General features: G+C 38.6%; 2 protein-coding genes across 2 annotated transcripts in view; one reads left to right on the forward strand and one right to left on the reverse strand.

The window, feature by feature from the left end:
• Positions 1–14,341, forward strand: part of LHCGR (luteinizing hormone/choriogonadotropin receptor) — a 61,017-nt gene extending 46,676 nt beyond the window's left edge. Inside the window, exons 10-11 of the mRNA XM_059942824.1 lie at positions 331–411; positions 13,189–14,341. Coding sequence (XP_059798807.1) covers positions 331–411; positions 13,189–14,341 — 1,234 coding nt within the window. The remainder of the gene's footprint in view (positions 1–330; positions 412–13,188) is intronic.
• Positions 14,342–21,132: 6,791 nt separating this feature from the next.
• The window catches only part of GTF2A1L (general transcription factor IIA subunit 1 like), a 34,462-nt gene continuing 32,311 nt past the window's right edge, over positions 21,133–23,283 (reverse strand). The window contains exon 6 of the mRNA XM_059942601.1: positions 21,133–21,240. Coding sequence (XP_059798584.1) covers positions 21,133–21,240 — 108 coding nt within the window. The remainder of the gene's footprint in view (positions 21,241–23,283) is intronic.

A 23,283-nucleotide genomic window follows, 5' to 3' on the forward strand; every position in this document is an offset into this window, starting at 1 on the left:
AAACCTTAATACACCACAAAGACAGCTTTTAATGAGCATTGAAAAATCCATGATTCAATGTGATACATTTTAAGTTTTTTTCATCTCTAGAGCCCACACAAAAGACTTAGCATTCAGAAGCATTTTATCTAAGCTGGAAGCACGCTAATGATAATTCAGAAGCCTTTACTCTCTCCCAGGAAGCGTTTCAGATAGGACAATGGTGCAGAACACGAGGCTGGTGTAATAGGTAGAGGATTTAGATGAACAAAGCATAAATAGACATGATCAGGTTTAGTTTAAAGACCAAAAGCTCAACTGTGGTTGTTTGTTTGTTTTTACCTCTTTCAGGCAGAATTTTTCATTTTCCATTTTTAAAAACTTTTCCAAACAATGTGAAAGCACAGCAAGGAGACCAAATAATGAAACACTGTAAGTATTTGCATGCAAAGAAACTCGGGAAGCCATGTCTCATTGTGCGTGCATCTTATTATCAGTGCCAACGATTTCTTTTTTTTTTTTAACATCTTTATTGGAGTATAATTGCTTTACAATAGTGTGTTAGTTTCTGCTGTATAACAAAGTGAATCAGCTATACGTACACATATATCTTCATATCCTCTCCCTCTTGCATCTCCTTCCCACCTTCCCTATCCCACCCCTCTAGGTGGAAACAAAGCATCGAGCTGATCTCCCCGTGCTATGTGGCTGCTTCCCACTAGCTATCTATTTTACATTTGGTAGTGTATATAAGTCCATGCCACTCTCTCACTTCGTCCCAGCTTACCCTTCCCCCTCCCCATGTCCTCAAGTCCATTCTCTAACTCTGTGTCTCTATTCCTGTCCTGCCCATATGTACATCAGAACCTTTTTTTTTTACATTCCATATATATGCGTTAGCATACGGTATTTGTTTTTCTCTTTCTGACTTACTTCACTCTGTATGACAGTCTCTAGGTCCATCCACCTCACTACAAATAACTCAATTTCGTTTCCTTTTATGGCTGAGTAATATTCCATTGTACATAAGAGCCACATCTTCTTTATCCATTCATCTGTCGATGCACACTTAGGTTGCTTCCATGTCCTGGCTATTGTAAATAGGGCTGCAATGAACATTGTGGTACATGACTGTTTTGAATTATGGTTTCCTCAGGGTATATGCCCAGTAGTGGGATTGCAAGGTCATATGATACTCCTATTTTTAGTTTTTTAAGGAACCTCCATACTGTTCTCCATAGTGGCTGTATCAATTTACATTCCCACCAACAGTGCAAGAGGGTTCCCTTTTCTCCACACCCTCTTCAGCATTTATTGTTTGTAGATTTTTTGATGATGGCCATTCTGACTGGTGTGAGGTGATTCCTCATTGTAGTTTTGATTTTCATTTCTCTAATGATTAGTGATGTTGAGCATCCTTTCATGTGTTTGTTAGCAATCTGTATATCTTCTTGGGAGAAATGTCTATTTAGGTCTCCTGCTCATTTTTGGATTGGGTAGTTTATTTTTTTGATATTGAGCTGCATGAGCTGCTTGTATATCTTGGAGATTAATCCTTTGTCAGTTGCTTCGTTTGCAAATATTTTCTCCCATTCTGAGGGTTGTCTTTTCGTCTTGTTTATGGTTTCCTTTGCTGTGCAAAAGCTTTGAAGTTTCATTAGGTCCCATTTGTTTATTTGTGTTTTTATTTCCATTTCTCTAGGAGGTGGGTCAAAAAGGATCTTGCTGTGATTTATGTCATAGAGTGTTCTGCCTATGTTTTCCTCTAAGAGTTTTATAGTGTCTGGCCTTACATTTAGGTCTTTAATCCATTTTGAGTTTATTTTTGTGTATGGTGTTAGGAAGTGTTCTAATTTCATTCTTTTAAATGTAGCTGTCCAGTTTTCCCAGCACCACTGATCAAAGAGGCTGTCTTTTCTCCATTGTATATTCTTGCCTCCTTTATCAAAGATAAGGTGACCACATGTGTGTGAGTTTCTCTGGGCTTTCTATCCTGTTCCATTGATCTATATTTCTGTTTTTGTGCCAGTACTATACTGTCTTGATTACTGTAGCTTTGTAGTATAGTCTGAAGTCAGGGAGCCTGATTCCTCCAGCTCCATTTTTCTTTCTCAAGATTGCTTTGGCTATTCGGGGTCTTTAGGGTTTCCATACAAATTGTAAAATTTTTTGTTCTAGTTCAGTGAAAAATGCCATTGGTAGTTTGATAGGGATTGCATTGAACCTGCAGATTGCTTTGGGTAGTATAGTCATTTTCACAATGCTGATTCTTCCAATCCAAGAACGTGGTATATCTCTCCATCTCTTTGTATCATCTTTAATGTCTTTCAACAGTGTCTTATAGTTTTCTGCATACAGGTCTTTTGTCTCCCTAGGTAGGTTTATTCTTAGGTATTTTATTCTTTTTGTTGCAATGGTAAATGGGAGTGTTTCCTTAATTTCCCTTTCACACTTTTCATCATTAGTGTATAGGAATACAAGAGATTTCTGTGCATTAATTTTGTATCCTGCTACATTACCAAATTCATTGATTAGCTCTAGTAGTTTTCTGGTAGCATCTTTAGGATTCTCTATGTATAGTATCATGTCATCTGCAAACAGTGACAGTTTTACTTCTACTTTTCCTATTTGTATTCCTTTTATTTATTTTTCTTCTCTGATTGCTGTGGCTGAAACTTCCAAAACTATGTTGAATACTAGTAGTGAGAGTGGGCGACCTTATCTTGTTCCTGATCTTAGTGGAAATGGTTTCAGTTTTTCACCATTGAGAATGATGTTGGCTGTGGGTTTGTCACGTATGGCCTTTATTATGTTGAGGTAAGTTCCCTCTATGCCTACTTTCCAGAGAGTTTTTATCATAAATGGGTGTTAATTTTGTCAAAAGCTTTTTCTGCATCTATTGAGATGATCATATGGTTTTTCTCCTTCAATTTGTTAATATGGTTGATCACATTGATTGATTTGCGTATATTGAAGAATCCCTGCATTCCTGGGATAAACCCCATTTGATCATGGTGTATGATGCTTTTAATGCTGTTGGATTCTGTGTGCTAGTATTTTGTTGAGGATTTTTGCATATATGTTCATCAGTGATATTGGCCTGTAGTTTTCTTTGTGACATCTTTGGTTTTGGTATCAGGGTGATGGTGGCCTCATAGAATGAGTTTGGGAGTGTTCCTCCCTCTGCTATATTTTGGAAGAGTTTGAGAAGGATAGGTGTTAGCTATTCTCTAAATGTTTGATAGAATTTGCCTGTGAAGCCATCTGGTCCTGGGCTTTTCTTTGTTTGAAAATTATTAATCACAGTATGAATTCCACTGCTTGTGATTGGTCTGTTTATATTTTCTATTTCTTCCTGGTTTGGTCTCGGAAGGTTGTGCTTTTCTAAGAATTTGTCCATTTCTTCCAGGCTGTCCGTTTTATTGGCATATAGTTGCTTGTACTAATTGCTCATGATCCTTTGTATTTCTGCACTGTCAGGTGCTATTTCTCCTTTTTCACTTCTAATTCTATTGATCTGAGTCTTCTCCCTTTTTTTCTTCATGAGTCTGGCTACTGGTTTATCAATTTTGTTTATCTTCTCAAGGAACCAGATTTTACTTTTATTGATCTTTGCTATCATTTCCTTCATTTCTTTTTCATTTATTTCTGATCTGATCTTTATGATTACTTTCCTTCTGCTAACTTTGGGGGTATTTTTGTTCTTCTTTCTCTAATTGCTTTAGGTGTAAGGTTAGGTTGTTTATTTGAGATGTTTCTTGTTTCTTGAGGTAGGATTGTATTGCTATAAACTTCCCTCTTAGCACTGCTTTTGCTGCATCCCATAGGCTTTGGGTCATCATGTTTTCATTGTCATTTGTTTCTAGGTATTTTTTTATTTCCTCTTTGATTTCTTCAGTGATCTCTTGGTTATTTAGTATTGTTTAGCCTTTATGTGTTTGTATTTTTTACATATTTTTTCCTGCAACTGATATCTAGTCTCATACCGTCGTGGTTGGAAAAGATACTTGATACGATTTCAATTTTCTTAAATTTACCGAAGCTTGATTTGTGACCCAGGATATGATCTATCCTGGAGAATGTTCCATGAGCACTTGAGAAGGGACTCTATTCTGTTGTTTTGTATGGAATGTCCTATAAATATCAATTAAGTCCATCTTGTTTAATGTGTCATTTAAAGCTTGTGTTTCCTTATTTATTTTCATTTTGGATGATCTGTCCATTGGTGATAGTGGGGTGTTAAAGTCCCCTACTATGATTGTGTTACTGTCAATTTCCCCTTTTATGGCTGTTAGCATTTGCCTTTTGTATTGAGGTGCTCCTATGTTGGGTGCATAAATATTTACAATTGTTATATCTTCTTCTTGGATTGATCCCTTGATCATGATGTAGTGTCCTTGTCTCTTGTAATAGTCTTTGTTTTAAAGTCTACTTTGTCTGATATGAGAATTGCTACTCCAGCTTTCTTTTGATTTCCATTAGCCTGGACTATCTTTTTCCATCCCCTCACTTTCAGTCTGTATGTGTCCCTAGGTCTGAAGTGGGTATCTTGTAGACAGCATAAATACGGGTCCTGTTTTTGTATCCATTCAGCCAGTCTATGTCATTTGGTTGGAACATTTAATCCTTTTACATTTAAGGTAGTTATCAATATGTATGTTCCTATGACCATTTTCTTAATTGTTTTGGGTTTGTTATTGTAGGTCTTTTCCTTCTCTTGTGTTTCCTGCCTAGAGAAGTTCCTTTAGCATTTGCTGTAAAGCTGGCTTGGTGGTGCTGAATTCTCTTAACTTTTGCTTGTCTGTAAAGGTTTAATTTCTCTGTCGAATCTGAATGAGTTCCTTGCTGGGTAGAGTAATCTTGGTTGAAGGTTTTTCCCTTTCATCACTTAAATATGTCCTGCCACACCCTTCTGGCTTGCAGTGTTTCTGCTGCAAGATGAGCTGTTAACCTTACGGGGATTCCCTTGTATATTATTTGTTGTTTTTCCCTTGCTGCTTTTAATATTGTTTCTTTGTATTTAATTTTTGATAGTTTGATTAATATGTGTCTTGGTGTGTTTCTCCTTGGATATATCCTGCCTGTGACTCTCTGCACTTCCTGGACTTCATTGACTGTTTCCTTTCCCATATTAGGGAAGTTTGCAATTATAATCTCTTCAAATATTTTCTCTGTCCCTTTCTTTTTCTCTTCTTCCTCTGGGACCCCTATAATTTGAATGTTGGTGCCTTTAATGTTGTCCCAGAGGTGTCTGAGACTGTCCTCAATTCTTTTCTTTTTTTCTTTATTCTCCTCTGTGGTAGTTATTTCCACTATTTTATCTTCCCGGTCACTTATCCGTTCTTCTGCCTCAGTCATTCTGCTATTGATTCCTTCTAGAGAATTTTTAATTTCATTTATTGTGTTGTTCATCATTCTTTGTTTGCTCTTTAGTTCTTCTAGGTCCTTGTTAAACGTTTCTTATATTTTCTCCATTCTATTTCCAAGATTTTCCATCATCTTTACTATCATTACTCTGAATTATTTTTCAGGTAGACTGCCTATTTCCTCTTCATTTGTTTGGTCTGGTGGGTTTTTACCTTGCTTCTTCAACTGCTGTGTGCTATATTTCTCTGTCTTCCCATTTTGCTTAACTTACTGTGTTTGGGGTCTCCTTTTCGCAGGCTGCAGGTTTGCAGTTCCCGTTGTTTTTGGTGTCTGCCCCCAGTGGGTTAGTTTGGTTCTGTAGGTTGTGTAGGCTTCCTGGTGGAGGGGACTGGTGCCTGTGTTCTGGGGGATGAGGCTGGATCTTGTCTTTCTGGTGGGCAGGACCATGTCTGGTGTGTGTTTTCGGGATGTCTGTGAACTCAGTATGATTTTAGGCAGCCTCTCTGCTAATGGGTGGGGTTGTGTCCCTGTCTTGCTAGTTGTTTCGCATAGGATGTCCAGCACTGGAGCTTGCTGGTCGTTGAGTGGAGCTGGGTGTAAGCATTGAGACGGAGATCTCTGGGAGAGCTCTCGCCGATTGATATTACGTGGGGCTAGGAGGTCTCTGGTGGACCAATGTCCTGAACTTGGCTCACCCACCTCAGAGGCTCAGGCCTGACACCCAGCTGGAGCCCCAAGACCCTGTCAGCCACACGACTCAGAAGAAAAGGGAGGAAAAAAAAAAGAAAAAGAAATAAAATAGTTATTAAAATTAAAAATTAAAAAATATTATTAAAATAAAAAAGTAATAAAAAAAAGAAAAGAAAGACGAGAGCAACCAAACCAGTAAACAAATCCACCAATGATAACAAGCACTAAAAACTATACTTAAAAAAAAAAAAAAAGACAGACAGAACACTAGGACAAATGGTAAAAGGAAACCTATACAGACAAAATCACACAAAGAAGCATACATATACACACTCACAAAAAGAGAAAAAGGAGGAAAGAAAAAAATATATATACAAATATATATAAAAAAATAAAGGAAGAGAGCAACCAAATCCATAAACAAATCTACCAATGATAATAAGCTCTGAATACCAGACTAAGATAAACATAAAACCAGAAACAAATTAGAGGCAGAAAGCAAACCCCAAATCTTCAGTTGCTCCCAAAGTCCACCGCCTCAATTTTGGGATGATTCGTTGTCCATTCAGGTATTCCAGAGATGCAGGGTACATCAAGTTGATTGTGGAGATTTAATCTGCTGCTCCTGAGGCTGCCCAGAGAACTTTCCCTTTCTCTTCTTGGTTCGCACAGCTCCTGGGGTTCAGCTTTGGATTTTGCCCCGCCTCTGCATGTAGGTCACCCTCTGGTGTCTGTTCTTCGCCCAGACAGGAGGGGGTTAAAGGAGCAGCTGATTAGGGGGCTCTGGCTCACTCAGTCTGGGGGGAGGGATGGGTATGGAATGCGGGGTGAGCCTGTGGTGGCAGAGGCCTACGTGATGTTGCAACAACATGAGGCACGCCATGTGTTCTCCCAGGGAAGTTGTCCCTGGATCACGGGACCCTGGCAGGGGCAGGCTGCACAGGCTCCCAGGAGCAGAGGTGTGGACAGTGACCTGTGTTTGCACACAGGCTTCTTGGTGGCTGCAGAAGCGGCCTTAGCATTTTATGCCCATCTCTGGTGTCTACGCTGATAGCCGCAGCTCGCGCCCGTCTCTGGAGCTCCTTTAGGCGATGCTCTGAACCCCCTCTCCTTGCGCACCCCGAAACAATGGTCTCTTGCCTCTTAGGCAGGTCCAGACTTTTTCCTGGACTCCCTCCCGGCTAGCTGTGGCACACTAGCCCCTTCAGGCTGTGTTCACGCAGCCAACCCCAGTCCTCTCCCTGGGATCTGACCTCCGAAGCCCGAGCCTCAGCTCCCAGCCCCCGCCCGCCCCGGCGGGTGAGCAGACAAGCCTCTCGGGCTGGCGAGTGCTGGTCAGCACCGATCCTCTGTGCGGGAATCTCTCTGCTTTGCCCTCTGCACCCCTGTTGCTATGCATTCCTCTGTGGCTCTGAAGCTTCCCTCCCACCCACCCCCCATCTCCGCCAGTGAAGGGGCTTCCTAGTGTGTGGAAACTTTTCCTCCTTCACAGCACCCTCCCAGAGGTGCAGGTCCCATCCCTATTCTTTGTCTCTGTTTTTTCTTTTTTCTTTTGCCCTACCCATGTACGTGGGGAGTTTCTTGCCTTTTGGGAAGCCTGAGGTCTTCTGCCAGCGTTCAGTAGGAGTCTTTCCACATGTAGATGTATTTTTGATGTATTTGTGGGGAGGAAGGTGACCTCCATGTCTTACTCCTCCGCCATCTTGAAGGTCTCCCAAGGATTTTCTTTTGATAAAAATCTTGGTTGGGGGCATGTTTGCAAAGCATTTTTTATAGTTTTAAAATGGGGATTCTTTTGTGGTTTTTTTTGCAAGTGGCATCCAGTTGATCAATTATCTCTTTCAACTGGTTAAAAATAAATACTTTTAAAAAACATACCTATATATTCATTCTACAGTTATATTAAATTCTCTTCAGGAATTAAAATTTTATTTGCAGGTATTCTGATGTCACTAAGGGCTTGTTTAATGATAGCCTCACTTGTAAGGATTTTCAATAGTCATGTGGTCAGCATTCCACAAAGATTAACTGATTGCAGGCACAGCCTCTACAAGTAGCCACTTCCCTTCAAAGAGACTTAGGCCACCTTGACCATTATGCTCTGGAGCTTAAATTATTCATACTTAACACTATCACTGACACACACTAGATGGGAGCTCCATTTCTATTCTACTGATTTTAACATTTTTCAGCTGCTTTGGCGCTTCACATACCTTCAAATGTAAAAGAGCATGCCTCAAAAGATAATCCCAGTGTCCCTATGCCACATTTACTGTGATTTAGAAGTTTTATTATTTCCCTTCCACTCCCATCCCCTCCCCCATGTCCTTCAGGCTACAAAACCAGATGCCCTTCTAAGATACTTTGTCAATCTCCATTCCCTCTTCTACACCTTTTTTTTTCTTTTCTTTTCTCTTTTTTCCTATCAATCTGCAAGATATATAGAGTCAGCAGGGTAATACGATAGAAGGATCCTGGGCTTTGGAGCTCCTCAGAGTTGGATATGAATTCTTTTTCAAGATTTTTTTTTTTTTTTTTGATGTGGACCATTTTTAAAGTCTTTATTGAATTTGTTACAATATTGCTTCTGTTTTAAGTTTTGGTTTTTGGCCACGAGGCATGTGGGATCTTAGCTCCTCGACCAGGGATCAACCCCACACCCCCTGCATTGGAAGGCAAAGTCTTAACCATTGGACCGCCAGGGAAGTCCCATGGATATGATTTGAGACTTTTTTCCTTAATTGTAAGGGACAGCAGAAATATCATTTGGCTTTCAGAACCATGAGAGTGAAGGGAGTTTTTAAAGATTGTGACAGCATCGAGGGTACCTTATATTATAGCCTGTATTCTTCTTTTCTTTTTTCTTCATTTAGGTCTGACACCAACTATCCTCCAGCATTCCTTTTCCTTACCATTCCCACTCTTCTCTCTCAGTACTCTCTCCATCATCACCTTCCACATAACTCTTTTGCAACCATATGGCATATTTTTTCTCATTAGTAGGAAACCACTTCTGGGTAGAGTCAATGGTACCATCAAGGGGTGTTATGGGGGAAGAGGAGACTTACTTCAGTCTCAGTAACCATCAGCCCCTACCACTCCACGCCTTTCAAAATGAGCATCCAATCTTGAGTTTACTATGCTAACACTGTTTTAAAACAAGTCCTCTAATCTTCAGCATCCCCAAAACTACCTGAAATTAACACATAATCTAAGTAAAAAGAGTGTGTTCCCTGTGAAAGCATCTTGTGTGATAAGTCCCCTTCCTTCCCTTCCCACCAGATTGCTATGCCTGAGTCCCTGGAGTTTAGAAATTCTAGAGCCAGCCACTAAGTCTTATCTGCTCTCCCCAAGATATTACGGTGCCCTTACTGCTATGGTTGGCCCCACTGTCCTCCTAAAATCCCTGTCTTTTCTCCTGCCTGTTGATTGTAACTGGAGCAATGGTGCTACTGCTTCTCCTTCCTCTGACTCAATATTGCTAAGCCCATCCAAGTCCATTCACACTCCCTGCACAGCCTTCAGTACTAAAGACAGCTCCATGCTGGGTTTTGTCAACAGTCACGTTGTTGCCCTCAGGAGCCATCCCAGGACACATGTAAGTAGCAGCAGGTAGGTTTTTGGTCTGAAGACGAATCACCAAGGAGAAGAATTGCTAGACATGTGCCCAGTAGGGCAAAAAAAGAAAGAGCAAGGGACCAGGGGAATGGGAAAGGGAACTTTTTTAAAATTTATTTTATTTATCTATTTTTGGCTGTGTTGGGTCTTCGTTGCTGCACGCAGGCTTTCTCTAGTTGCGGCGAGCAGGGGCTACTCTTCATTGCGGTGCGCGGGCTTCTCATTGTGGTGGCTTCTCTTGTCGTGGAGCGCAGGCTCTAGGTGCGCAGGCTTCAGTAGTTGTGGCACGCGGGCTCAGTAGTTGTGGCTCTTAGGCTCTAGAGCGCAGGCTCGGTAGTTGTGGCCCACAGGCTTGGTTGCTCTGCAGCATGTGGGATCTTCCCGGACCAGGGCTCAAACCCGTGTCCCCTGCATTGGCAGGCGGATTCTTAACCACTGCACCACCAGGGAAATCCAAGGGAACATGTTTGACCTCTTAGTGATATAAGTTTATTCAGAAATCATGGCAGAATTTTTAGTGGTTTTAAATTAGTGCTTCTAATAGCAGCTGAAGTAGTTTTAATAGGGGAAAGTAGTAAGGGAAACTAAAGCGGCAATAGTTGGAAAGTTTTCATCTGATTAAATAAAGGCTATTATTTTGTAGGACTCATCCAGGGAACTTGCTTAAAGTGCAGATTCCTGGGCTCTGTCCCTAGAGAGTTAGATTCAGGGTCTGAAGTAAAGCCAGGAATCTTCATTGTAACAAAGACTCTGGTGATTGTGATGCAAGTGGTCCAAGGACCACACCTTGAAAAATAGTGACTGAGAGATAGTGAAGTAGAAGAAAGGTCCCTGGACCATGCATATGAAGACCTAGCATTGCCACTAGTGCCTAGTGCTGAGGGACCTGAGGCAAGTCACTTACCTCCTTTAATTTTGGTCTCCTTACCAATAAAATGAAGGGTTCAATGAGCTGGTCTTTAAGGACCTTGCCAATGGTAAGAAAAAACCTATTTTCTCTCATCATTCTTATAACCACCATATATCTTTAAAGATTTAAAAATTAGGTAATTAGGGCTTCCCTGGTGGCGCAGTGGTTGAGAATCTGCCTGCCAATGCAGGGGACACAGATTCGAGCCCTGGTCTGGGAAGATCCCACATGCCGCGGAGCAACTAGGCCCGTGAGCCACAACTACTGAGCCTGCGCGTCTGGAGCCTGTGCTCCGCAACAAGAGAGGCCGCGATAATGAGAGGCCCGCGCACCGCGATGAAGAGTGGCCCCCGCTTGTCACAACTGGAGAAAGCCCTCACACAGAAACGAAGACCCAACACAGCCCAAAATACATAAATAAATTAATTAATTAATTAAAATATTTTTTAAAAATTAGGTAATTATACTGATGTGCATGAGGACAAGCAAATATGCTTATATTTAATAATAAAACAAGTGAGGCTCCTATGCAGTCTCCTGTGTGTGGCAGCAGTACTTCTCCAGTTCCAGTGTGGTTTCTATGATATGCTAGCACGTTTTTGGAGTCCCTAGTCATAGATTTCTTTTCCATTTTTTTTTCTAAATCTGTGTTTTTTCCCTTAGGTAATTGTATTGCTCAAATATATCATTTTATCTACTCACTGTATTAGGTACACACTTCCTTCTACAGAAAATGAGAAGCTAAGTTTTAAGACTAGAGAAAAATGCTTTTAATGTGTGAGGAACTCTAAGGTGAAATACATATTTGTAATGGCCCAGACAGAAAAATTATGCCCCTTTCTCCACCTCCCAAGATTGTATTAGCCAACTGTGGGCAAAGAGAAAATTTGTTAAGCCTACATGCATCATACTGTATCATTCATTGTCTCTGTATCCTCTCAATTCCTTTCCAAGCCAGCATCACCCTGGTTTATTCATTCCACAAACATTTACTGAATGGATACTCTGAGCTAAAACTATGTGAGGCACTGAGATTTTAGATATAAATAAGATCTAATCCCCTGACTTCAAGGCTATTAAAGAATAGCCTCACAGACTATGAAAGAAGACATGCATTATCACATAATGGCAATATAGTTTGAGAATTACAACAGTACTTAAGTGCAGCCATGGCTGAGAGAAGGGGTGATAAACTCCTTAGAGGTGTAGAATCAGGAAAGGCTTCATAGAGATGCTTATCTTTAAAGATCAGGAGGAATTCTCCAGAGAAATGAGGAAAGAAAGGGAAGAAGAAACAGCACATTCAAATGCAAAGGGATGAAACAGTAGAACTTACTCTGAGAGCTACATGTCATTTCATGTGACCAAAGGGTTGCACAGGGGATTTGCAAGAGATAGTTATGAGAATCTCTAACATTCACTGAGCACTTAATAGGTGTCAGGCATTATCCTGAACAATCTACATGTGTTAATACATTTAATCCTTAGCACAACCCTAATGAGGGAGGTATGATTATTATCCCTATTTGGCAAATGAAGAATCTGAGGTACAGAGATGTTAAATAACTCTCCCAGGTTTACACAGCCAGTAAAAGCTGGAACCCAGGCAGTCTTGCTTTAGAGCCCACGTTCTGCACTGTGCAGCGCGACTGCTTCTTAGAGATGAGACTGGAGAAGGAGACAGAACGAAGATCAAGGAGAGACTCAGAGGTCATCACAAGGAGTCTGGAGTTTATCCCCTAGCCAATGAGAAACTAGGAAATGTTTGAATTAATATATTTGTGCGTAAGAAAGGCCATACAGAAGGAATATACAGATGGACTAGAAGAGGGCTAAAACTAGAGGAAGGATGCCAGGAAGAAAACTAATGTAATTGTCCCTTAAGAGAAAATGAAAATCTGAACTCAAGCAGTAGCAGTGTGGCTGGGAGTAAGGGAGAGGCGGAGGTGGGACTATTCCTTCTCTAGGGACAGAGCCCCTCTTCAATCCACTCTCTGAATTTGACTCATTCTGTAAGAAATATCTATTTAAAACTATTTCTTCCTATTGTTCATGACTCTATTCTTCCTCTGCTCCTAAATTTCTATCGAGTAACCTATCCTTGGTTTCTATTTCTCAACTGGGCTATCTGATTAGCCAGAGGCTTAAGTGCAAGCATGTCCTTCAGTAGCTGATGATCTTTAACAATGTGAGCCTTCCAATCCCATTTGCGTTCTACTACAGACAGACAGCTTGATAACAGTTTGGTTGACAACTAAAGGAGATAAATAGCTAAGAAACTGTCAAGAAAGGGTTCTTTTACATTGAGCAAGCAAGATTATGTCTCTAAATTTGTTTTCCAAAGAAAATCATCCTCTATACACAGCTTCATTAAGTCTTTGCATCATTGTGTAAAATCTACATATTAAAAAAAAAGTCTAAATGGCTTTTCATTCCCTTCTTAAGGAAATCCTACATCAGTTCAGAGTTCTCAGATAAATAAATGTAAGACTAAGGCTGCTGTGACTTTGTTTCCTTTTGTTTGTTTTCCTTAAAAAAACACTACAGATGCTTTCTGAATATTTTCAATACCCAGAATCATAAAAATTCTAAGTTTACATTGAGCCAAACTATTCTTCTTACAGTTATTCTGCCATCTTTGCCGAGAGTGAACTGAGTGGCTGGGATTATGACTATGGTTTCTGCTTACCCAAGACACTCCAATGTGCTCCTGAACCAGATGCTTTTAATCCCTGTGAAGATATTATGGGCTATGACTTCCTTAGAGTACTGATTTGGCTGATTAATATTTTAGCCATCACGGGAAACGTGACTGTCCTCTTGGTTCTCCTGACCAGTCGTTATAAACTGACAGTGCCCCGCTTTCTCATGTGCAACCTCTCCTTCGCAGACTTCTGCATGGGGCTCTACCTGCTACTCATTGCCTCAGTTGATGCCCAAACCAAAGGCCAGTATTATAACCATGCCATAGATTGGCAGACAGGGAGTGGATGTAGCGCTGCTGGCTTCTTCACTGTATTTGCAAGTGAACTTTCTGTCTACACCCTCACAGTCATCACACTAGAAAGATGGCACACCATCACCTATGCTATTCAGCTGGACCAAAAGCTGCGATTAAAACATGCCATTCCGATTATGCTTGGAGGATGGCTCTTTTCTACTCTAATCGCCATGTTGCCTCTTGTGGGTGTCAGCAATTACATGAAGGTCAGCATTTGCCTCCCCATGGATGTGGAAACCACTCTCTCACAGGTCTACATATTAACCATCCTGATGCTCAATGTGGTGGCCTTCATCATCATTTGTGCTTGCTACATTAAAATTTATTTTGCAGTTCAAAATCCAGAGCTGATGGCTACTAACAAAGATACAAAGATTGCTAAGAAAATGGCAGTCCTCATCTTCACCGATTTCACCTGCATGGCACCAATCTCTTTCTTTGCCATCTCAGCTGCCTTCAAAGTGCCCCTTATTACAGTAACCAACTCTAAGGTTTTACTGGTTCTTTTTTATCCTGTCAATTCGTGTGCCAATCCGTTTCTGTATGCAATTTTCACAAAGGCATTCCGAAGGGATTTCTTTCTGTTGCTGAGCAAATTTGGCTGCTGTAAATATCGAGCTGAACTTTATAGGAGGAAGGATTTTTCAGCTTATACCTCCAACTGCAAAAATGGCTTCACTGGATCAAATAAGCCTTCCCAGTCTACCTTGAAGGTGACCACATTACAATGTCAATATTCAGCTGTCCTGGACAAGACTTGCTGTAAGGAGTGTTAACTGTTATATCAGTAACCACATTACTGAATTATACTTAAATATGTAAAAAAAATTATCTGTACCAGTAATTTTAACAAAGAGCTGATTTCAGGTAATTATGTGTTAGGCACATTAGGCAAAAAAAGACCTCGTCCTAGCTCAAAGTGTGGTCTATGACCATTGCCAGTCTAAAAACTATGTGTCACTGGCACATGATAACAATACAGAAGTTGACAGTGTTTAGAAACTTTTACAGCAATTTTGGCAAAGTAATTTTATGTCTGTTGAATCAAATATTTTAAAAATGAGGTGGTATTTTGCATGTCTTTAATTTTTTCTCATTTTGTCCTTGCAATAATTTTTATTGCATTTTATAAAAACGTTAGCCCATAACATTTGAAGTTTAAAATAACTTGTCCTTTTCATCAGATAGCTTGAGAAATACACTCTAGAGATGCACTGTTCAATCTGGTACCCACCAGACACATGTAGCTAAATTAAAATGAAATTAAAAATGTAGTTTCTCAGTTGCACTAGCCACATTTCAAATGCTCAATAGCCACACATGATCAGTGGTTACCCTATTAGACGGCACATACACAGAACAGTTTCATCATCACAGAAAGTTCTACTGGGTAGTGCTGTCCTAAAGAGGTTTATCTATCCCATCTAGGTTCTACTATTTAAAGTAAAGTAAGCATCTAAAGGCACATTTCAGCCTGTTGGTTTGGTGTTTAGTCTCTAAAGAGCAATGAAGCATTAAACAGTATACTGTAAACTCCTTGTGGGTAGGAACCCTGTCTCAATTTTGTTTCCCTGTCTCCAAGCTCAGGATCTCGGCAACAGTATCCAACAAATGTGCTGAATTACACTGAAGTTATGAAATCTATAAGGAAAAATAAATTTTTTTTTCTTTCTAGGGCCCTATCTTTTATGTAAGTAAAAGAAAATATTTAAATATTTTAAAATGCTTAACTTTCATCATTTCTATCTTTGAGGGTATAGAAAAATACATCCAATATTTGCTAGAGGTATTTTTATTTATCAGAATTGACTCTTATAGGACAATGAAATTATGGTTTTAATTGCAGTGTTTTTTTAAGTTCCTTTGACACTTTAAAGTAACTTACTGAAAGTTTATTATATGCCAAACATGTTAAGTATCTTATATAATTTAACCCATTTAATCTTCATAAAACTTTATGATAAAGATATTATTCACATTTTATAATAGAGGAAAACCTATTACAATTTTTCCAAGTTCTCAAAACTAATAAAAGATTCAACTAATGGGATTCAAACTCAAAGTTCTGATTCAGGACCCCAGCCTCTTAACCACTGTGTTCTACTGCCTCCCATACTGGTAAATCATAGCCATCCAAAGGCCCCCAACATTTTCAAACATATGAAAAGTTGAAATAGTTGTATGTGCACATCCATACACTTAGATTCAACATTTTACTATACTGGTTTCATAACATACCTATATAATTATCTACCAGTATTTATCCATCCATCATTTCTGATGCATTTTAAGTTGCAGACCTCAGTAATTGTCAGCCCTTAAACACTTCAGCATGCTTATCATTAACCAAAGTTTAGTATTTGTCTACATTTTTAAGGTAAAATTTACATATGGTGAAATGGACAAATCCTAAGCATATCATTTAATGCATTTTGAGAAATGGAGACACCCAAAACCTCCATGAAGATATAGAACACTCACCCCAGAAAGTTTCCTCATGCCCCTTCTTAATTAACCCCTCACCCCTACCCTATAAGGGTAATAATGGTTATGATTTTTTTCCCCATAGATTAATTCTTGTCTGCTCTAGAACTTCATATAAATAGAATCATACAGTTTATACTCTTTTTTGTAAGGCTCTTTGACTCAGTACAATGTTATTGCTATTTATCACTGCTGCTGCTTGAATTAGTAGTTCATTCCTTTTTCATTGATGAATAGTATCCCACTGTATGAATATAACACTGTTTTCCATTTTCTTACCAATGGATATCTGGCCTATTTCCAGTTTTTAGCTCTTCTTTGGCATTTATTAAATAAATGTATAGTCATAACTAGACTCTACACATTTAGTCTGCTTTCAATCATTATGCCATTTTGCAAAATAATTCAAAATAGACTATAAAAAAGTATAAACTTTATAAAATATTCTCTTCTCTGTAATGTGTTTTTTATATTTGACTTTTCTACTCCACAACTAGTTACTTGTCTTTACTCAGATGCAGTCCTCTCTCTTGTAAGCAAGCGTTCTAGAATTTGTCTCAATGATATGAGAGAATGCTAATTAGTCATGTTGCTGTATACACACACAATAAACTTTTTGATTCACAATCACAGAACCAAAACAACTAAGCAAGGAAAACAGCAGAATGTAAAACAAAAGAAAAAATAAAATATAACCTTGTGGAGAAACTTTTAATTATGAACTCTTAATTATTGTTTGAGCCTAAGGTACTTGTACCCATACTCTGAAAACAACTTTTACAGCCTTTTCCACAAATACTGATCTTTATTTTCTACATTATAATTTAAGTTTTAACATATAGAGTCATAGTGTACTGTCTTCCTCATTCTCACATCCTTTCATTCACTAATTATTCCTTTCAATTGTCTTCCACATCAGTTCTTTATTTTGCTTCCCTACCACCACGCCCACATCTCAGGCCTTTCCCCTTACCTCTGGAGTATTACTATACCTCCCTCATTTTTATTCATATCCAACCTTTCCCATGTCCACACTCTCATACCCACCACCACTGATTAATCACCCTGAAGTCCGATCTCATCTTATTACACACCTGCCAAAACTTCTGAGCGGCTCATCATTACCTATAAATTTTAGCTCCTAGCCTAACATTCAAAGAGCTCCAGAATCCACCCTCAAGTTTGCTCACTTTATCTCCTGTTTTTCTACATGAAACAAGTTGCTCCAATTACTTTTCCCTAGCTATGCATCTCCATGCTGGTGCCTGTGCCACTCTTACCACCTGGCGCACCTTCTTCCTTACCTGTCCTCCTCCTGTGTTGACCCCAGCTACAGGTTTATCTTATCAAATTCTTCTTAATCCACTCCCTCCCTAATACACTATAGTCAAGACACTGCCTTTACTTCAAATAAAGCAGGGCATAAATAATAAATATGTAACCCATGATGGTTTCTCTCTTTAGACTTCCTTAGTACCTGTCATCTGTATCACGTATTTTTTGTTCTACACTGCTGGTATTATTATCTTTACATGTAGATCTCTTATTTCACCTACCTTATAAATTCCTACAGTGATATACTCATCTCCTACTTCTTCGTCTCTCCCACTATATCTATCCTAGTCTTGCACATGAGGTGATTAATATTTTTAGCTGATTCACTTTTATAACTGAAATATAAAACAATCCTTGTTAAGAAGCATTTTCCTTATGAGATGGTCTCATAGAAAGTGTGTATGTTCCTAATCTGTATAATCTCTCATACATAAATCATAAAAACATCAAATGCTCAAGAAATTTATACTTCTATCATGTTTTTTTTTTTTACCACGTTTGACGTTATCACTTGTAGGTTGCAAAATGACTAAAAAGAGTTAATTTGGAGTAGCTCATCTAAACTTATAAAATATTTTTAAAAGGCATTTTGTCCAAATGTTATAACATTTGCTATAAAGGACCTGGTTTTAGTTTCCTCAAAAATGTATTAAGCCCACGTGTAAATTAAGAATCTTTAGGTCACAAAGATTTCAATAAATGTGTTCACAATTGGAAAGAATCTTTTCTTCAAAATGTGCAATATTTTTATTAATATCAAGTCACTTCCCAGGAGTTATTACCATGAGCTACTTATTTATAATTTAGCTTTCTAGTTACAAATAGTAAAATTTCCACCTAGCTCAGAGTATATTTACATGAAAAGTAGCACAGCATTAACCTACTAACAAGAGTGAAAAGAAATTCCCCCACTAAATTCCCCTGCTCACCACCCAATTAACCTTTGCTATTCATTCTGAAGTTATTAGTTTTGCTACACAACTTAAATGACTTCAACTAGTGCCTCAGCCAGAACTGGAGTCTCATTGCCCTATGAAGTCTGAGCTGTAACAGATGACTTTTTACACATATTATAGCACACTGAATAAAATAGGTAAAGAAGGTAATCCAGGCAAGGTCAGTTGGTCGTCCCTAAGAGACTGTGCAAACTCAAGATCTTCTTAGCCTACAGGGAGAGGTGGAAAGTATGTTAAAAAAGCACTGTAGGATGCACGCATGAGAAAAAGTTTGCGTTAGGAATTACTATACACGATACTTACATAAATTTCATTTAACACAACAAACTAACTTCTTTCACAGAGACATTCACCACCTATAATAGGGTGTAGGATGACATTTGCCAAGTTATTGTATTTATAAGAACATATAACTTACTTTACGATATTTTGTTAAAATATGCAACAAGAAATGTTAAGCTTGGACATGATAAAGAGGTTCCTGAAAGTAAAAGTAATATCATATTAAAGCCAAGTCTCAGGTAAACTCCACCAACTTGCAGGACTTAAAGTACAATTTACTCTTTCAAAATGGATTAAGAGTTGTCTCACTTTATCTTCGGCACATGGGCTAAAAATATTTTTAACTGTGAGTCATGACCCATCAGTAGGTAGTGAAATCAACTTAGTGGGCCAATACCATCAAAAAGTTTTCTGTAATGTAACAGAATAGAAACAAATATAGGAGGGACACACAAATGGGACAGTGACTTTTTTTCTCTGATAAAATGTACCACATAAGTAAAGAGGGCAATACAGTAGTATTTGTGATATAATTTTTTTCTAAATCACTGAAGCAAAGTGAGAATTTAAAATTCACAGTGGAGGAGAGGAAAGGAATTTTAGAAACAACTATTATTGCCTCTCCCAAACACTTAAACCAACACATTAAACCCCAATTTCCAAGTGAATGCACCTTGTCGACAAATTCAGCAGTTAATACAGGGTGACCGGGTGAGCCTGGGGAAAAAAAAGCAGGAAGAAGAATAGAAAGTGTACCCCCTCCTCAACACTGGAGGGGGTACATTTCAGGAATGACACAAAGAATAAGTGTCCTCTTTTGCCTCCCATGTAGAAAAGATGAACATTTCATGGTAGGCAACATCCACGAAGGGAACCCATAGTTCCTGGAAGTTCTCAAGAGCCAGAAAAGGATTTGGAATAGCAGTGGTGGTGGTGGGCAATCACTCTGAGGATGAAGAAGGCATAGCTGGAGAACCTGGAGTGGGGACCAGCTCACTCACTAGTACTAACTGAATCCTCATGCAGCTGCCAACTTTAGGCCAAAGACAGTGTCCCACTCATGTTGTCCATGACCCAGATAAGATTTATCCAGATTTTGAAAAGACCTAACAGTAGCTGAGTCCCTTGGGTAGAACAGAACAAGTGTTGGAATAAATTAAACCCTCCAAGTGGGGTTGCCTCTGAAAAAGAAATGGGGAATTCACCCTGTGACCAGCCAGATTCAGGTATCTAATCCTCAAGGAGCTTTCACAGACCATAACCCACTCAATCCCAGAACTGCTTTTTGTGAGAGAATTACTATCCTGGCGAACACCATTCAGGGCCAAAACAGGGATCCTAGACTTGGATACCATGTGTATACCACCCACCAAAAGAAGCAGAATGATGGGGAAAACGTTCCTTTGGGGAATTTGAGTCTACTAAGGAAAAGAATATTACAGAATAGTTTACTGATACATTAATTTGCTTTGTTTTCATTGGTGTAGGAAAACGGTGCTATTTGCATTTTACATTTTGTTTTCTCTCCCTGGTTTTAAGAGTTATCCAGGTCTTCTCTTTTCAAATGAGATTGTCTCACCAAAGCAGAAGGTTCCTAAAGAGAACATCTCTTCTTGACTCTTGTTTTAGAAAACCTAAACTCAATGAGGGAATTCCCTGTTAGGAAAAAAGAAGAGAGACAGTATCTTTGAGGGGTAAAGACTCTGCAAAGGGGTCTTCCACAGTAAGAAAAAATAGAAAAAAAAAAATAGGGCAAGAGGGAAGAGGACAGAAGTATGAAGTATCAAGAATTAGAATGGGAACCTAACCCACTCCCTACAGTTCCCCAGAGAAATAGCAGGTACAAAGAAGAGTGGCCTGGCCACATGATAAACCCAGAAAGGCTGATCCTTGGCTCTAGGGATCCTGGCCTCAGCAAAGATTTTCATGTTAAGTATAGTATGGGCTCAACTGACGCATCTGCCTCCAAGGAACCATCTGGGCTTGTACAATCAGCATACTGCTGGTGATAAACGTAGACTGAAGGTCCAGAGAAGCCTTCTTAAATATCCTGCTACTTATAAGACTCTCCAGGATCCTTTTTTTTTTTTCAAATATGATTTTTTTTTTTTTATTGGAGTATAGCTGCTTTACAATATTGTGTTAGTCTCCAGGGTCTTTTGTAACATGGTTTAGTGAGAGGTGGGAAGAACACCAGCCCCAATCTAATAATTGATACTGACTTCACCATGAAGGGGAACTGGAGTCTAATTTAAATATTACTTCAAAATTAAAGTAATATGACATTTTTTCATGCTACATCACACCTGATACATCTATGCTTTGTAATGGTATAGACAATGGGGGTTAAAAAATAAAAACCTGTTAAAACAGTTTGAAATGTAAAATGAAAGAAATGTAAAACTGTATATTTGTACCTGCATCTGAATTATAATTTTATTAAATTCCATACAGTGAACAACATGTGATATAGTCCCACTGAGGTTAATGATGTACTGAGCTCATCAATTTTACCACTCTGCATCACCAATGGCTTTTGCAAATACATAGTCTCTCCCTCCAAAACACATAACACCATCTTTCAAATAGAATTTCCATTTGTTCTTGCTTCGATGAATCTGGAGGGAGAAAAACAGCCTAAATTAATTAAATTTAGAAGTTAAAGGACCATTTACATTTCTTTGCATATCCCATGGGATTATTCTGATCCTAAATGGGAGTTCTTTATAAATAAGACCCTCCTCAAGATAGTTTATTCATTCATTCAGCAAATATTTGTTGAGTTCCTATGTGTCAGGTATTGTTTTAGGCACTGGAGATCTATTAGTTTTTTAAAAAGGAAAATATAGATATAATTTTTTTAGAACAGGAAAAAAATTCCTGTCTTTGAAGAGGTTACATTTTAGTAAGGATGGGAGAAACAAACCTAATAAACACGTAAACTATATAGAATATTAAAAGGTGGTAAGTGTTATGAAAAATAGATCTAGAAAAGGAATATCACAAAGAGGTGGGGTTACAATTTTAAATAGAAGAGTCAGGGTGGGCCTGACTTGTGAAGTAACATTTGAGCGAAGACTTAAAAAGAAGATATTGACTAGAGAGCATTCCAGACAAAGGGAACAGAAGTCCTGAGGAGGAGCATGCCTGGATTGCTCAAGAACAGCAAAAAGTTCACTATGTCTGCAAAGGAATAAACAAGAGAGGATGTAGTTAATATCATCCGGAATGAAAAAATAGTGGTGTTTCATTTCGAAGAAGAAAGTCACAATAACGCACTGAGCAAGGTCTGAAAATACAGCTATAATCTATCAGATTCTATTAGCTATTCTTTGGATTCAGTAAATCAGCCTGATACAAAATTAAAACTAGAAAATCCTACTACCTTAAGAGGTAAGAAATCATACAATCATTGTTACTTCTGGGTAAACCACAAGTGACTATTTTAAAAATTTAGAAATATATGATCTGAAATCAAGGGTAAAAATTAAACCTAGTTGTTGATTGCAAATAGTCAAATCAAGGAAGAAAAGCCTGTGACTAGTATTTGGATGCATTTTGTGAAGCATAAGAAAATACACAGGATAAACTCTCTATTTCTGTGTGGGGGAAATGGCCTGGCGACGGAAAACTTCTTTTCTGAGTTTGACTTCCAAATTTTCACTTGCACTTTATCTTAAGTCTCGGGGAACACAACAGTGACAACAGAATCCTTAACACAGATGACAAAATCTGGCCAGAATTAGGAAAAGAACAGTGGTAGAAGCAGCAGCAACAACTCATCCCAGTAGCTTTATCTAGTGACTACGTTATTCTAGAAATGCAACAATGGTTCAACATCAGGAATTTACTAGTATAAAAACTATATTACTAGACCTAAGGAGACAAATAATATAATCATCTTCAATGATGTTGAAAAAGCTTTTGATAAAACTCATGCATTACAGATTTTTTTTTTTAACTAAAATAAGAAAGACTATGTCCTACAAACATACACACACACACACACACCCCTACCTCAACCCAAAAGCCGTGACTCAGTGCTTAGTGCGGAAACCCTAAAAGTACTCCCGCTCAAGTCAGGACATAGACAAGAATACCCACTCTTACCCAACTTTGCACTCTAGAGGTACTAGCCAATACAATTAGACAAAAGGAAAGCACAACTGGTACTAGCCAACACAATTAGACAAGAAGAAAGAACTAGAGAGATAAAAATCGGAAAAGATGAAATAAATTTGCAGATGCAATGACTGGATGTCTGAAAAACCTAAGATAATCAATTTAAAATGACTAAATAAGAATTCAGTATTGATACAAAATTAATAAACAGAAAGTCATTGCCTTCAAATACTGATATATAAGCAACAGTTAGAAGATATAAAGGAAGAGTCCGTTTACCACAGCAACAAAAGAGATAACATAATAAGGAAAAAATTTTAAAAATACTTGATCTACTGGCACCATTCAATATATCCTCTTTAAAATATTTTCCTTACTCGGCTTCTAGAATATGCCTGGCTTTCCTCATGACTCTTTGGCCACTCCTTTGATTCCTCCTTCTCTCTCTTACCTCTCAATTTTAGAGTGTACCAGGACTCTTCTTTCTGTTTATATTCACTCTCTTGGTTATCTTATCTAATCTCATGGCTTTAAACATC

Source organism: Balaenoptera ricei, chromosome 13 (assembly GCF_028023285.1).
Source record: "Balaenoptera ricei isolate mBalRic1 chromosome 13, mBalRic1.hap2, whole genome shotgun sequence".
Taxonomy (NCBI): Eukaryota; Metazoa; Chordata; class Mammalia; order Artiodactyla; family Balaenopteridae; genus Balaenoptera; species Balaenoptera ricei.